Source organism: Poecilia latipinna, unplaced genomic scaffold, assembly GCF_001443285.1.
Source record: "Poecilia latipinna isolate Pla-1442-1.1 unplaced genomic scaffold, P_latipinna-1.0 Scaffold2192, whole genome shotgun sequence".
In the NCBI taxonomy this organism is placed as follows: domain Eukaryota; kingdom Metazoa; phylum Chordata; class Actinopteri; order Cyprinodontiformes; family Poeciliidae; genus Poecilia; species Poecilia latipinna.
In genome coordinates this window covers 19,393-35,051 of record NW_015114808.1, presented here as the reverse complement: position 1 = coordinate 35,051, position 15,659 = coordinate 19,393, and the positions used below count along the sequence as shown (strand labels likewise).

General features: G+C 39.0%; 1 protein-coding gene across 1 annotated transcript in view; it reads left to right on the top strand.

Moving 5' to 3' along the window:
* The window catches only part of nbas (NBAS subunit of NRZ tethering complex), an 84,929-nt gene extending 69,377 nt beyond the window's left edge, over positions 1–15,552 (top strand). The window contains exons 33-41 of the mRNA XM_015017804.1: positions 73–186; positions 4,249–4,362; positions 5,815–5,972; positions 7,225–7,308; positions 8,536–8,685; positions 9,088–9,201; positions 10,353–10,476; positions 13,976–14,052; positions 14,698–15,552. Of these exons, the coding sequence (XP_014873290.1) occupies positions 73–186; positions 4,249–4,362; positions 5,815–5,972; positions 7,225–7,308; positions 8,536–8,685; positions 9,088–9,201; positions 10,353–10,476; positions 13,976–14,052; positions 14,698–14,880 (1,118 nt within the window). The 3' untranslated portion in view covers positions 14,881–15,552. The remainder of the gene's footprint in view (positions 1–72; positions 187–4,248; positions 4,363–5,814; positions 5,973–7,224; positions 7,309–8,535; positions 8,686–9,087; positions 9,202–10,352; positions 10,477–13,975; positions 14,053–14,697) is intronic.
* The last annotated feature ends 107 nt before the right edge of the window (positions 15,553–15,659 follow it).

The window sequence follows — 15,659 nt, the reverse complement described above, 5'->3', positions numbered from 1 at the left end:
GTTCATTTCACACAATTTCCTGTTATTGAATCATCAGCTGATCGTTTCTTTCTCTTCTTTTCGTCCCTCCAGTGCGACTGCGATCAAACCGCTTATCTCTCATCGAAGAGTGCATCGCCCAGTGCTCCACAGCTTACAAACAATCCGCCACGTTGCTCAACCTGGCCTCACTTCTGCGAGTGTCAGGTACACGCAAAGTCACCTCTTTTGCTTTTCGAGCGTGATCGTGCTGAAAAGGGACGGTGGGTAAACTTTAGTGATCAAGACTGTCCTGCTGGCGTTTTGTGTGACGCTGCTTTTAAGATGAAACGAGATACGTACAGCAGAGTCCGACCTAGATGCACAATGATGCATGCATGCATGGGTGCTTTTAGCAAGGTTGCTGACAGTTCTCACACAGCAGAGGAACAAGACGAGTGTTTCAGGTTTCAAGCAAGGATCGATTCTCAGGCTCACGCTCACAACAGCAATAACCACATTTCAGTTCACACAAACATTATATTGAATGGTCTCTAAATTATTTGGTGCACTTCGACATTTTGCATCTTTGCTTGTCAGACACTGAATCAGTACGAGGCCATTGGGTCTTTATATTAACAATTTCCTCCATCACAATGACAGTTCAGTTAAACCTTCTTTCTTTACTGGTTTATTTAGCAGAAAGTCTACATTTTATTCCTAGTTTAGCATGTCTTAGAAGGTGATCTATGACTGTTTTTATCCACTGCCATCCACTAATCAGTTCTTCTGAAACTGATTTATTCTCTTACGTTGCTTAAAAATAAACCTTAAACTTTTGTATGTCCACTTGTATGCTGCTTAACTATAGCTTTTTTGTGAAGTTCTCAGCAATTTGCTAGAGAAGAAAAAAAAAAATCACAAAAACCAAGGGACACAGCAGAGAGGTCAAAGATGAAGCTGTTGAGGAGTTTTAAGCAGGGCTGCAATATCTCAAGCTTTAGACATCTTGCAGAGTTCAATCCGTCATCTAAAACTCAAAACAGTATGGCACAGTTGCAAACCTACTTAGACGAGGTTGTTCACCTGAACTGAAAGGATGAAAAAAAAATACAGAGCATTAAGCAGTGAATTAGCCAGAAAGACCATGGCCACTCTGAAGGAACCGCAGAGATCGACAACTCAGATGGGAGAATACGTTGGAAGAACAGTTTGTCTTTCACGCCACAAATCTTGCATTTGTTCAAGGAGGACAAAAAGCCATTTTTGAGAAAAATAAAATAAGCCCATAAGCTGTGAAAGGAACACAATAAGCATGTGGAAATAGGGGCTCCTGAACAATGAGACCAAAACTAAACTGTCAGGCCTCCTTTTTTAAAACAGAAATTGCTCATGGTGATGGCAGCATCATATCCAGGTAGTCCTAGTAAATAAGCCTTTTAGAAACTGCAGAAGACTTGACTGTTTTTATTTACAATGATATTTGTGGAGAAGTGATTTTGATTCACTTTCAACCTGTGTGTATAAATGCTTAAACCTTTGGAACATTCTACATTTTCTATGTTTTCAGAAAAGCAAAAATTTCTCCTCTATCTCTTTTGGCCTACTTTCATCACCACATATTGACATTTTTCAGTTTTTTTTTTTTTTTTTTGCTGGATTTACTCTCTCCACTGGAGAAATCTTTGCATCAGCATTCATCTTGTAATTCCAATCGGGGAATCCCCTACTTTTAAACTGAATAACTTATGATTTATTTTGAGTTTTCATATGTGGAGATGCATGTTGCACAGCTGTTCCACAGCGACCATATCGACCGGCGGTGCAATCAGTTCAATACATGAGAAGAGGACTGTAGGCTGGCTGCAAATTGGGAAAGTTGATATCAAATCCTCAAAGAAACCTTGAAGTTATCACTGCAACCCTTTCACCCAGGAAGCCTTGATTCTAAGAGGTGAAAAAGTAAACTTTAACTTTAAAGAAGAATCTAAAGGGAAACATGTTTTTTTTTGTTTGTTTTTTTTTAATTTAAGATTGCAGGAACATTTTTTGTTTCAGTACTGCTCCAAAGTTTAATGTTCTCTATATCGGAAATACAAGCTGTCATTCTTTTTGTGTCGCTGCATTTCTCCCTCCAGCTTTCATCTTACTGTCCTTCCAGGGTCTGTGAGTCTGTCCCTCCATCCTCTCGCTCAGAGACTTGCCACCAGCCAAAGGAAACCTGCTAACCGGCCTCGTGGCATTTCTGTGTCTGTACGCCTCACAGTTTGTCAGCAGGAACCTCTCCCTGTGTGGTTTCAGAGGGGGGGGGAAAAGAGGGAGATGAGAGGAGGAATAAACATTTTTTTTAAATAAATAAATGCAGGAGGGAGCCTTTTGAAGGGTGCATAGCTCCAGGGCTTTGTGGTGAATATTTAATGCAGGTATCACCAACACACAAGTTAAAAACACTTAAGAGTTGGGTTTCTGCCTCGACAGAGATGCTCCGTAAATCATTCAGTACGTGAGGTAAAAGAATATATGAAGGGATCAGTAATAATAATTGAAATATTCCTTTTTATTCTGATGTGTTCTTTTTTTTTTTCCCACTGATCCAGATTATCGCTTTGGGAGGCTGCCTTTGTATGACATTTCACAACCTTTTGATTACAGCGTTTGATAGGTCCATCAGGGAGAAGTACACATATCGATCAGATTATCAATATGTCTGATTCGGATGAGCTTAAAATAAATACCAAGAGCTGTGTGGATTTAAAAACAGAACAAGATGACGGTTGGTTTGCTCAGACACAAACATTCCTCTATATTGAGGTCCTGACAGTCTTTTGAAGACACCCTCTCACCATTCACCCAGAAGATATTTGACAAATACGTCTCACCCCCTCTCGGTAAACACCACATCTCTAGCCGTCACTCACACTTCACACACACAGGCAGCACAGCCAAAGACCAGCGCGTTTCTTCATGCAGTGTCTGTTCTTTGATCCTCGGAGCACAAGTTTGTTCAGAAGCTGCGTTTCTGTCCGTGTCCCTTTTGATCTCGTTGTCCTCCTCTCCCCCCCCACTTTTGTTTATCGAGCTGATAGATAAATCAAAGGCTGTCCCGATTCTTCACCCAGTTCCCACCTTTATTAAGATATCGGATTTGTTTTTTTTTGGGGGGGGGGTTCTGTTTAGCGAGACAGCATGCTGACTGACTTTAAGATTTCAAACAGTCTATTTTCAATGAAATGACATGGCAATGACCACATTTACAAAGACATCAAGTAGTATGTGATCTCAGACTTTTCAAGACCATTTTATTGTAACGATTTAATAAGTTTAACTCGGACAATTGTGACCCTTGGAATCAAAAACCCCAGATTTTTGCAAAACATTATATGGAACCACTTTTTCTGATTTCTGTCTTTCACTATGAGAAAAAAGGGCAGATTTAAAACTTGTTCTCTTCAACATATTACTAAGCACTAACGATGGCATTCTGTCCTTTTTGTCTTTTTTTGCCAAAGTGGTGTTGGCTTTCGTCTCCACCTCGAGCATCAACTGTTTCTAAGAGAGGGCAGAAGGCAACAGTTCTCTGTAGACTTGGATATTTGGACAAACTTACTCTTTCCATATTTTCCTGCCAGGTCCTGGTCCTAAAATAAGAGCCACTAAAGGACACATTACTTGTCCAGATGTGGTGTTGATGGGTTCCTCAGTCTTAGAATCAAATTCTTAGAAAGTTGAATTATTTAATGAAGGACAGAGATAAATCAACTCAAAACGAAAGGGAAATCTCCAAAAAAACACATTTAAGTAGCTTTCACATAAGATTAATTACTGTAACTTCAAATACGTAAGATATAGAATATTGTGAAAAAGTTTGTTCTGCTGAGTTGTAATGGAAACCCAGTAACTTGCTTTGATGGCAGCCCAACAATCTATGAATATGCTTCAACACACTGTGAACAACCGGCTTCTTTAGAAATTCTGTTTTGTGGCGAACTGTCCTGTGTCATTTTTAAAGACCCGCTAAGAATAAAATCTATCAAGAGAATTTACTGTCTATTTCAAACACAATCGTGGATAAGACAGGAAATGTAGAATTTTTTTTCCTCCTAATTTCTTATTAAATCTAAATCTAGGGTTAACGGTAAATGAAGTTTATAACCTTTTCGAGTCAAGTCCTGAAAATTGAAGCTCACAAACTTTTTAATCAGACAAAATGTCAATAAGTTTTAAGAACATTTGAAATCCTCCCTATGTGTTGCATGGCTCAAGCAAAAACTTTTCCTTTGATGTGTTCAGGAGATGACGACAAGAGGCGAAAAGGCCAAGTGCTGACCTTGCTGGCGGAGCAAGCCCTCAAATGTCTGGACTTTAAAGCCTCTTACATCCACTGTCAGGACCTCATGGGTGCAGGTGTGTAGTTAAAAGAACTGTGAGCCAGTGTGCATAGTTAAGGGGGGAAAATTTTTTTTTCTCTGTGCAAGAGGATTATTCATTAAACATTACTTTCAAAGTGATTTCAGCCTGTTTAGTTTGCAAAAATATCTCAGAGAGCTCTTTATAAACATTCAGTCAAATCAATTGAGGTTTTTATAGGTATAATTTATTGTGAGAAGGATGAATTATCTATAAATATGGCAAATGGTGTAATGGTTTGCAAGAGTAAAGGAAGCAAATTTCCTCTTGGAATTTGCAAAAACAGAAATCATTGAGCTGTGGTTTAAAGCTCACAGGAATCTCACTGAGCCACATGAATAATTTTAAAATGGGAGCTAGTTCAACTCTGGGTTATTTTGTGATGCAAGTTTTGAAAAAAAATGTTTTTTTTTCTTTTTTTAAAAAAACAGAGGATTTAGTTGTCTTTACATCTTTATCCAGCTCTTTGCCCCTCACGCTTACATAACATTTACTACCTCATTTTTTTGATTTTCTGTGTTGTTTTATTTTATACCAATTGTTAATTAATGGCTAAGTGACCAAATAATATGTTACTTCTTCTTACTGTTTCTGTCTTTATCACCAGTATATTTTATTGTTTAAGTGCTTAGCCATTTGAAGTAAATGAATAAAAATATATATTTTTAAAATTAACACAGAAAATTATACCTGTACTTCCAAGCAGTTTTTTTTAAAGAAATCTCAAGTGTGAATGGTACAGAGGACCAAAACCGACATAAGGAATAAAAGAAGAAATATATAAATAGAAAAAGAAATTGAGATATTTTTTCTTGCAGGGACAAGTCATTTTTCACTGGCAATAAAATTAAAAGTTGCTTGATTTATTTTTATGCTCAGGAGGGGGAAAAGAAAAACAAAACAAAAAGAACCAAGTATTAGTTTGACCAAATGATAATCTGTTTGGTTCACAGAGAATGTCAATTCTTAGTAGCAGTGAAAACCATAATTTACCGAGGCATAGATTAATTAGAAAAACCGAGTCTTCTTATCCTTCTGACTAACGGGAAAAGAGACGATGAAAACCAATCACACGCTAAGTGTGTGTTTGAAAGCAGAGTGTTTGTATAGTTGTCATTCAAACAGCAACACTTTACCTTGACATAGTTCTTGTAAGAAGCTTTAGTGAGTAACAGACATACATACTATCTTTCAGTTGATTTTCATCCAGGTGAGATTAGTTTTAGACTTAAATAAGTATTTCTGTCCAATTGATGGTTTGTATAGCTGGGTAATTTTTTTTTTCCCCCTATTGTCAGAGATTAATTTATATACTTAATGCTGAATTTGCATTATATCATAAAAAGTTAATCAAAATTTGAATGAAACTATAATATAGCCACCGTCTTACCTTACTCATTTTTTCTTAACTGTGGCTCTCGTCCTCTTTTCCCTCTTGTGTTTTCTCAGCTTACAGTCCGGCTTGGGAGGTGTGCAGTTTGCTCGGTCAGAGTGAGGGTTACAGAGACCTGGAGGCGCGACAAGAATTGTTAGCCTTTGCTTTGACGCACTGTCCCCCAGACAACATCCACGCCCTCCTTGCTGCCTCCAGTGACTTGCAGACTCAGGTTTGGACAATACGGCCTTTTTCCAAGTAAAAACTAGAATCAATTGCTATTCAGGATGCACAAAATGAGTCTTTCGAGTTTATTCCACAGCTCTTACCATACCTGTAAAAAAGCATTGCAAAAAAACAAAATACTAATTTTCCTTATTGATTTTATATTGCAGTACTTAAATACCCGTCTTGTTAAAAAAATAAATGTAACATACCCCATAACCATAAAGGTGTTTCATCTTTGAAATTTTTTCCTTTCAAAAGTTTTTTTTTTTTTTACAACTACCTTTCTGAATTGTTTGTCCTGATTCTATTTTTAGGTTTGTAAGGAAAAGTGCATGCTCGGTTAGCTTCAGGATAGACACCTGTCTTGGCCGTTCAACAGCCTTCACACTCCCAAGAAAGTCTTTCATTGCTGAAGCTGAAAGTACAGATCTGTACACTTCAAAACTTCTCCTGTTACTTCAGCCAACAGTCACAACGTTGCACAGCAGTGACCCAGTTACATCGGCAGCCATATATTCTCATATTGTCACGTTGACTTGACTATATTTGACAGATGATGCCTATGTTTTCTTTCTCTCTGCTCCTTTCATCCAGCCAGACGTTAGTCAGTGTGTCAGCTGTCCATAGGATCTTGTTCAAAGCTTGGCAGATGTTTCTGCATATGCAAATCAGATCCAGTGTTTCTCCTCTTCACTTTTACTAATAGTTTGACTTCTGATGAACAATTGCATGCATTTACATTCAGAAGGAGCAATTTTAGAAAAACACTTTTCCTCCTGAAACGTGTGTCTGGCTCACATAGATATTGCATTTTCTCTTTTTTCACACGTATTTCACAGATGAGTGATATAGGAGCGAAGGCTGTACGATATAATGGACAAAGGATTAAGCTGTGTGCTGAACAGGAGAGCTGACTCTAATGAAAAGTGTGGTTATGGTGTGGCCCTACTCCCGAACCTACGTGAACACATTAATACGGCATTTGTCTAGTTGATCATAATTTATCCTCCTTTAACAAGTGCAGCACATGTCTTTCCAAAGACGGGAATCAAGGAACACGTTAGACATTTTATTTTTTTTCCGCAAAAAAAAGAATTCTAACATTTCTTTTTTATGATACTCCTTTTCCTCACTGCAACTCAGAAATTGAGATGACAACCAGAATGTTATCATATATATACAAAGACAATAAAACCGTGTAACGTTAACTTCACGTTTCTTCAATAATTGACTTCTGTTACTTGTTTGTCCTGCAGTTGTTGTACCAGGCTGTTAATTATCAAATGAAGCCTGCCAATACAGAGAGTGGACAGGAAGTAGCTAAGGCCGACTATCTCAAGGTTTGTGTCTTTTATTCATTTAATGTGCTTTGCCTTACGTGATTATATGATCCTTGTCTAAGCTGGTTGCCTGAGTATACCCAGGCAGGCTATACCTTAAACCTTTGGTTCTGTTTATGTGTTTCCCTACTGCTCCATATTTGATGACTTGTAAACTTAATGCTAAGGTCTGCTCAGTTCCCTTGGTTAATTTATGCCCTTTCTTCTTCTCTTCAGCACTCCCTGCTTTATGATGCAGGGAGTGGGTGTTAATGTTTCATGACTTGAACTGCTTTTTGTGTGTGTGGGAGCTCATCTGAAGCTGCCTGTTGTCATTTTATTGTTATATTAATGCCACCAGATCTCACTTGTGTATATTTAAGACCTCTAGATGTCTGTTTGCGTTATTACATCTGTGTCTGTATGTATTTGTTTTCTCTTGTTTTTCAATTCCTTGACTCGCAATCCCTTGCCAAATTAAATATGGAGGAAGGATGCAAAATAATTTGGATCCAGCCCACTTGCAGTGTAAGTGGGGTTTTGAGAACATGTGGGCATGACATGGAAATGCGAAACCTGACATACAATTTGGCTGCATAGTTACAAACACCATTCAATTTGAAAAGAACAACATCTTCTTTTAAAGAGGTGTCTTTGTTGCGTTATTTTACATTCAGGATAGTTCAGAGTAGAGCTTTACTTTTCAATAATGCTGAAAATTTCCATTTCCAAAACAACCTGACCACATGTGAAGATGACATTGACAGGCTGTAAGTGTTTTTGCAATAAGTGGCAATATGTCTTTTACATCGTTGTGGAGGAATTTCAGGTTGTTTAATTCAACCGTGTCAGACAGTGTTGGAGAATAAATAGCCTGTTGAAGGTCATGACATTCAGGAACTGGACATGTGTTGATTTTGAAACGTTTTATCTGACTTTATGTTGTCAGATATATTCTATTCAAGTAATGTCTATTAATCAGTTTGGCCTGGGACATTTCTATTTTTATGCAATTTTTCTTTCAGCTTTTCACTTAATTCCACCTCCCATCTTAACAACATGTGACTAAAATCTCAACCTGCTGTGATTTTAGGTGTTGTTGCAATCAATAACATTATGTAAAAAAAAAAAAAAAAAATCTTGTTCTCTCATGCAGGGTCATTCTTACTTAAGTCCTTCACATTGCATTCATTACACTGTTAAATCTTTGAAACATCTTTGGTTTCTCTTGTCGCTTCTTGGCTGCAGGCTGGCACATCTAGAGACCTCCTTCAAAGGACTACAGCAAAGACCATGGAAGTGTTGACCACCACTGGACTGACAACCAAGGCAGTGCTGACAGCAGTCAGCGACCACCGTTGGGTGAAGGAGTCACTTAATTACCTCCGTCCACTCCAGGTACACACACATTACTAACCTAATGGGCCTGTATCATGAACAGTTTGGAGGTAAAGAAACACCATCGGTGTGAGGAACATGGAGAGTTATTTGATTCCTGAGGTTTCTCTCCTCTCTCCCACTTATTCTATGTTCATTAAAAACACCAAAAACCAAAGTCCATCTGTTGCATAATTAAGTGAAGCTCCTAAATATTTTATCATCTTGTGGTTAGTGGGCTGATAGGTGGTCACCCAGGTGGAGCACGATGCCATCTCTCTGGGTGGCTGGGGGAGTATGGTGCCCACATGGCCACTGGTTTCTTAAGAAAGAGAATATGCAAGGATATGAGCTTTGACAGAGCGAGATGACTGTGCTGTGGGCATGTGGTAAAAGTTTAATCATGTTTTGATGGCTCCTCAGGGTCGTGGATCTGGAGCCACCAACCAGGAAGGGGTGGATGAAAACTCCAACCTGGAGCACCAGGGCTGCAGTGCCTTTTATCAGGAGCTCATTGAGGATCCCTATGTAGACCCAGTGAGTGGCTTGGACCTGTATTTGCCATGGACCATTATTTTCTGCTGCGGGCCGTCTTCTTAAATTGTAAAAAAAGGCCTGAGTAGACTCCTAACTGAGGGTGTTTAATTTGATTTTTCCCTCTCCTCATGACTTATACATTCCTTCACAAACTGTGTCAAGACAAAATGAATATTGATTTCAGTCTAAGTAATTATAATGCCAAAAGCACTTTAGAAGCACTAACATCAGGGAAGCAGCATTTTTTTTAAGATGGGTATTATGTTAGTCAGCAAAATCCAAGATGACTTGAAAATAAAAAAGCTGAAATACACTGCATATATTAACCAGAAGAGGAAAAGTGAGTGGGAGAAAATCCATAAGAACAGAATGTTGAAATAAGGATTTATGGCAGCAGAAAAGTGCAGGAGTAAAAAGTAAAAAAAAAAAAGAATAGATTGACATTTATACTTAGAAAACAGTCGCCTTGGGTCATCTCTGTGCTTTTTACTCTCAAGACACAAATCATATGGATATGTAAAGGAGTGGACATAAGGCGAAACAGCAAAGGCCGATACATCTCCTCTCATGACACTTTAATAGGCCTCTCCAAATCCCTTCTTTCACTTCATCTCCACCGTTGATCCATCTTCCATCATCCATCTAACAATAATTGCTCCCTGCATCCATCTCTCTGTGCCTGATCAATAGGGTCATTTTTTTTTTTTTTTTTACATACAAGTTGCATTGGAGGATAAAAGAGATGAGGAAGAGGCTGATTGAAGGAAAAAGAGACAAATGCTCCGAGACAGAAAGATGAATGGAGTGTTAAAGACAGACGGGGAAACGTTCAGTGTCGAAGCGGTGGCTCTGAGGCAAGTGGGAGGAGGAACTTCATTGTTCACAACTGAGACACTTGAGAAACAACTTGCCACACAGCAATCCTATAAAGATATCATAAGGCCTCTTGGTTGGAAATCTTTGTTTGGCTCCAACATTCATTTGTCTACTTCCATCTCTCATCTGTCTTAACTCCATGTGAATGAAGATGCTCAGTCATCTTAATCACATCTCTCTATTTTTTTTATCTTATTTTCTAGTCTACCCATCTGCAAGAATGTACTTGCTATAACCCTAAGTACTTCATCACTCTCTCCTCTTCTGTCTCTTAGAGTCAAGATGTTTACTCATCCTACAAAGAAATGCCGCAGGAAAACTTTGCTGAGGTTTTGCTGAGGACGGGGAAGTTAGCTGAGGCTAAAACAGAAGGAAAAACCTTGTTTCCTGCGACAGAAGGTGAGCATGAAGGAACAATTAGTGACGGAGATAAAAAAGGTGAAACTGCTGATTTTGTTGTGATAAACTTGTTTGACCATTAACTCTTTCCATTTTCATGTAATTTCTTCCTTAGTCTAGAATGTCTGTATCTGATTAGTGACATCATTCTTGTTTATCCTGCCCAGCAGTTCTTCATTCTGAGTTTAAAGATCTTTATATTTTTATATGTGCATATTTATGCTTTCTTTATCTAATTAAGACGACATTCAACTTTGAATTGTGTAATGGCAAGGAGATTTTGAAGATAACTTTGTCCTGTTTACTCAGATTTTCTCATAATTTAAGTTGAAAAAAGCTGCTAAAGCCAACATAGCCCTTTGTGGAAAGCATTTGCCCCCGGGTTGTGGAAACACCATCATTCAAAGTAATTATTCAGTTGTTGCCGATAACTGACACCAAGTCTTAAAAATTGCCCTGTAGGACTTTCTGGCCTCTTAATCATCTTTTGTTATAACTCAGCCTCATTAGAGGATTTTAGAGTATGAACAGCCTACTTCAGACTTTGACTGTCCTTCCTTTTATTTTTGTTTTTGAAGTTTTCAGAGATTTTTTTTTTCCCCGTCTCTGAACACTCTGTTTGCAAATTTACGGTTCTTTGAGTGCCATATTTTGACACACATCCATCTATATTTCTTTCCACTCACAGTTAAGAATACTTTGAATCTCTATACCCAAGAGGTATGAATAACTCTTGGCTCAGCTATAGCTTAAGGTACTTTTCATGAATCTTGATGAGCTTAAATTTAAATCACATTGGTCCTAAATAGATCCTAAGCGCAACTTTGTGACATTTGCAGAATCTCTGGTTTTGAGAAGAAGATTTGTAGCTTGTGGGTAAACTGAGTCAGTATTGTTTAACTTGGACCATTTCTCAGTGCTTTGTCTCACAACTGAAGCGGTGTCATTTGCCAAGAGTACAGTGTTGTCAACCCCTTTTCCTCACACCCTGCCCTCCCTCACCTCATCCGTCTTGGCCACAGAGCCCATGTGTATCGGAGCTGGGAATAACATGGGAAGAATAGCCTCGTTCTGCTAATTAATGTATCCTCACGCGTCCCACGGCAACGGTAATTAATGACGGATCACTGCAGTGGTACCAGGGAGATAGCATCATGTCAAAACATCAAGGCCACGCCGTATGATGGATCACAGCTGCTCAACAAAATCAATGCAACAACAAAAGTAGAGAGCAAACATGTGTGTGTGTGTGCGCATAGCCATCTCTGGCCAAAGAGCATCGGTGCATTGGTATGCATCCACATATCTACCTTGCGTACACACAAACTTCCCCGTAACCAAACTAAGGCTCTCTTATGGTTGCCTCTGCCATTCATATGCGTATCTGCCTCCCTAAAAGTCACCTTCCCTTCGGAGTTGCTTGCGAAGCGCGACGTGTTGTGAAAGAGAAAAGCCACTCCGGACGCCGTCGTCCCCCGATAACAAGCTTCGATTAATGACTGGCGTATCTGTCCGCCGCGCCGGCTGTCCTTAAAAACAGACTAGGATGTGGCCTTTAAGAAAATAAATACACTGATTTTCCACCTGACCCCTGATAAGGTGGAGGTAATTAATGATGACAAGGGTGAGCATTGACTCAGCGGCATTGAGGTGCCAGCGCAAGTGCTTAACGTGAACAGACACAAAGATGCACAGTTTACATTGAACTACACTCTGAGCATTATGTGCTGCCACCGACTGGCCCTAATCACTTGTTTTTCCGCAATATGTGCCGCCGTCCTGCTACCCATGTGCCACATTTAGCTGATGTAGAAATCCAAATTGATGTGTGCAACAAACTAGCCTTGTCGTATGCCCGCTCTCCTCCATGAGGTCTCTTTATCAGTGTCCCCCTTCATCTCGCTCTAAAGCAGAAATATCTCCTGCTTTAAAGTCAGGGCTATCTACTTTGAGAGAGAGTGTGTGTGTGTTTAAGTGCGTGTACGTGTTTACCCCTCTGGTAATTCCTGTCCCGATGGTATCTGTAACTTTAGAGAGGCGTGTAATCAGCTCATTCTGAGGTGTAGCTCATTGAAACCCAGGGGGTAGGAGAGGAGGGAAGAGAAAAAAAAGAGTTAAGGGTGGAGGTGGGCTCACTTCCTAAGAGAGCTGTTATGGCTCTTTAAACTTCCTCCACCCCTGCTCACACACAGAGAAGTTTCAGCTGAACATATCAGCCATTGGATGCTTCTGTATGGGTGCACAGTGGTGTGCATTTTGTTCTTCAGAGCATGTGTCTTCCTTTACCCCTGAACCTGTCTCTCAGCCAGTGTCCATGCTCTGCTTTCTTCTGTCTGTTCCAGTTAGTCTGCTGCTCTTATCACGAGCACAGGCCTCTTCTTTTTTGTGGACTACAAAGTGATTTTGTCTGCTTCCCTCTGCTCACTCCCACCGTTTTCTGTGTGTTGGTGCAATTCAGTTAGTGAGTGATTAATTAAGTGTATTTGTGTGCTCAGAGTGGTTTGGGTTCATCTGCAGTGGTAAACCTGAAAAGTGTGTGTGATGTGTTTGTTTACTTTCTGATTTCGTCTTTGTCTTTTAGCCAGGCCAGGCAGTCTTTGTTTTCATTTTGACTTTGTAGAGCTGATAAATCCCATTTGCCAGGACTCGTTTGTACCGTTATGTACATTTAAGTGTTTCACTTCTAATTGAGCACCGGTTTTGTTGAGATCCTAATGAATGCAATCAGTCAGTATTTGAATTGTCTTATTGAGTGTTCATTGCAGTAACCTTTTGACCAAAAAAAGACTTCTGATCAACCTAATTCTGTAAAGATTTTAAACCCTAACCCTTATAAAATCTGATTTAATGATAAAAAAATTTGAACATTTGCATCATAAAAGAACCCTTTACCCTTTACGGATTCCTTTTGTTTTTTTGTTTGTTTTTCTTCATGTTTTAAAGTTTCAAATTATTAGAAAGAAGACAATAGATTACCCAACTATGTAATGTGTATTTGCCTCAATTTCATATCTTCTAAAATTTTTAGAAAGCATTCATCCCCTCATATCTGGTCTAAAACAAAGACGGCATTCGAGAAAATGAGCACCATCCCAAAAGTCGAATGAAGTGTCCTTAGTGTGATGTGTTGAAGCCATTAATGGTTAAATCCAATAGTGATACAGTGGAATGACAGGCCATTCCAGCCTGGCAACCTTCCAGTGTGGCTGAATTACAACCTTGCAAAAATGAGTTGGTCAAATTTTCTGCAGTGATGTAAAAATTAATTGCCAGTTATTTCAAGTGCATAATTAGCACAATCAGCTACGTTTTAGGGGAAGTAGGGCAGTTCAGAAGGAGAGGAGAGAATCCAAAATTTGACCAAAATGTTAAGGATGTTTCATATTTGCACTACAAGCCTTCCCCCCTTTTTTTTTTCTTTTTTTTGAAGGGCTAAGTTAGCGGTTCATTTAAAGTCTTTTCTTCTCCTTCTTTCCTTTCATCCCTCCATTCTATTCAGTTTTGCTGCAGCTGGCCAATGATGCATTTCCCAGAGACATGATGCTGGCTCTGTCCTACTTACTGGCCCTGCCTCAGGTATGCGCACACGGTCACACACATTACCTAGTGGCAATGGACATGCTTTTCTCTTTCAGTGCATTTGTACTTTTAACATTTCTGTTACCCATAAAGTGCATCCAAAGTAACAAACAGATCTTAATCAATAAAGACTAACATGAAATACAGAGACATGGTGCATGTTTGTGGCTTGCAAGTGTTTTATACTCTTGATTTTTTTTTTTTTGTGGTTTTGTTGCATTACATCCACAAACTTCAGCACTTTTTGTTGAAATATACCAACATGATGTAGCATACTGCTGAAAAATACATGATTTTTGAAGGTTTTTATTTTAAATTAAAGCCTGTTACCAGTGTTGTACATGTGTAATTTCCCTCATTGTGGCCCAAGTGTATCTTTACCAGCTTTGCAGATATAGAGGCCACAAGTTTTAATGCAATTTGGCTCAATTTGATTTAGCTATAGCTGCTTCTAAAAGAGATGAAAAACTTGTTTGGAAGAGAGTTCAGTGGTACTGTCATGTGTGAGGTATTTTAAAAGTGGGAATCAGATTATGGGACTAAATTTGATAATTTTTCTATACATTTTACAGTGAGGCTGGTAAAAATACCAAATGCTTTGACAGTTTTTTCCTTCTAACATATAGTCTCTAATACATGCAGGTGTTGGATGCCAACAAGTGTTTTGAGAAGCAGTGCCACTCTGCTCTGTCACTCCAGCTGGCTGCTTACTACTACTCCCTGCAGATCTACTCCCGCCTCGTGCCCTGCTTCAAGGACAAAAACCACACTCTCTATCAGGTTTGCATGTTCAAACGATGTTCAACGAACGGTGATAAAAGATGATGGTATGCTAATCATTTAATGCCAGTAGCTGTATCAAAGTGAAAAAAGTCTTACATCGTCTTAATGTTTTAATGAGGGTTCCTTTCTTGTCAAAATGCTGTAGTTCTAAAACACTTGGTCCTTTTAAAGTATAAACACTAAAGTTCATTTTGATTTTGCAAACATAGTGGTGGAGAGCCCTGGCTTAAAATATGGAGCTTGGAAAAAGGATGGATCTATGACTGATGGCTAGAGAGATGGATGGATGGTGACTGTATGGCTAGATGGGTGGATAAATGATCAATGAATGGATGACTCAATAACTAAAGAGAAAAATCGATTAACAAATGAATTGATGGATGAATAGCAGGTGTGCTGACTTGATGGATGGCTGAAAAAACAAACGCATGTACAAATGATAGAATGGATGGTTGTGATGGCTGGCAGACAGACGGGTGGATGGACAAATGGATGGATATGTGGCTCGGGGATGAAAACCTAGTGGGATCAGATGGGTAGTTGGATGCATAGATGACTAGATGAATAAATACATAGACTGATAGATGGAGTGAATGGTTGGATGAATGGTCCATCCATACATCCAGATGCATCCATGGACCAATCGATGGATGACTGAAAAGCCAGTGGAAGAAGTGGACGGATAACTAAAAACACAGATGGATGAATAACAAGAGGGATGATTTGATGGTTACAGGGACAGACCTCTGCAAAAAAAAAAAAAAAAAAAAAATTTTTTGGGGGAAAAAAAAATAATCTGGGTTTGCCCAATTTTCTTTTAA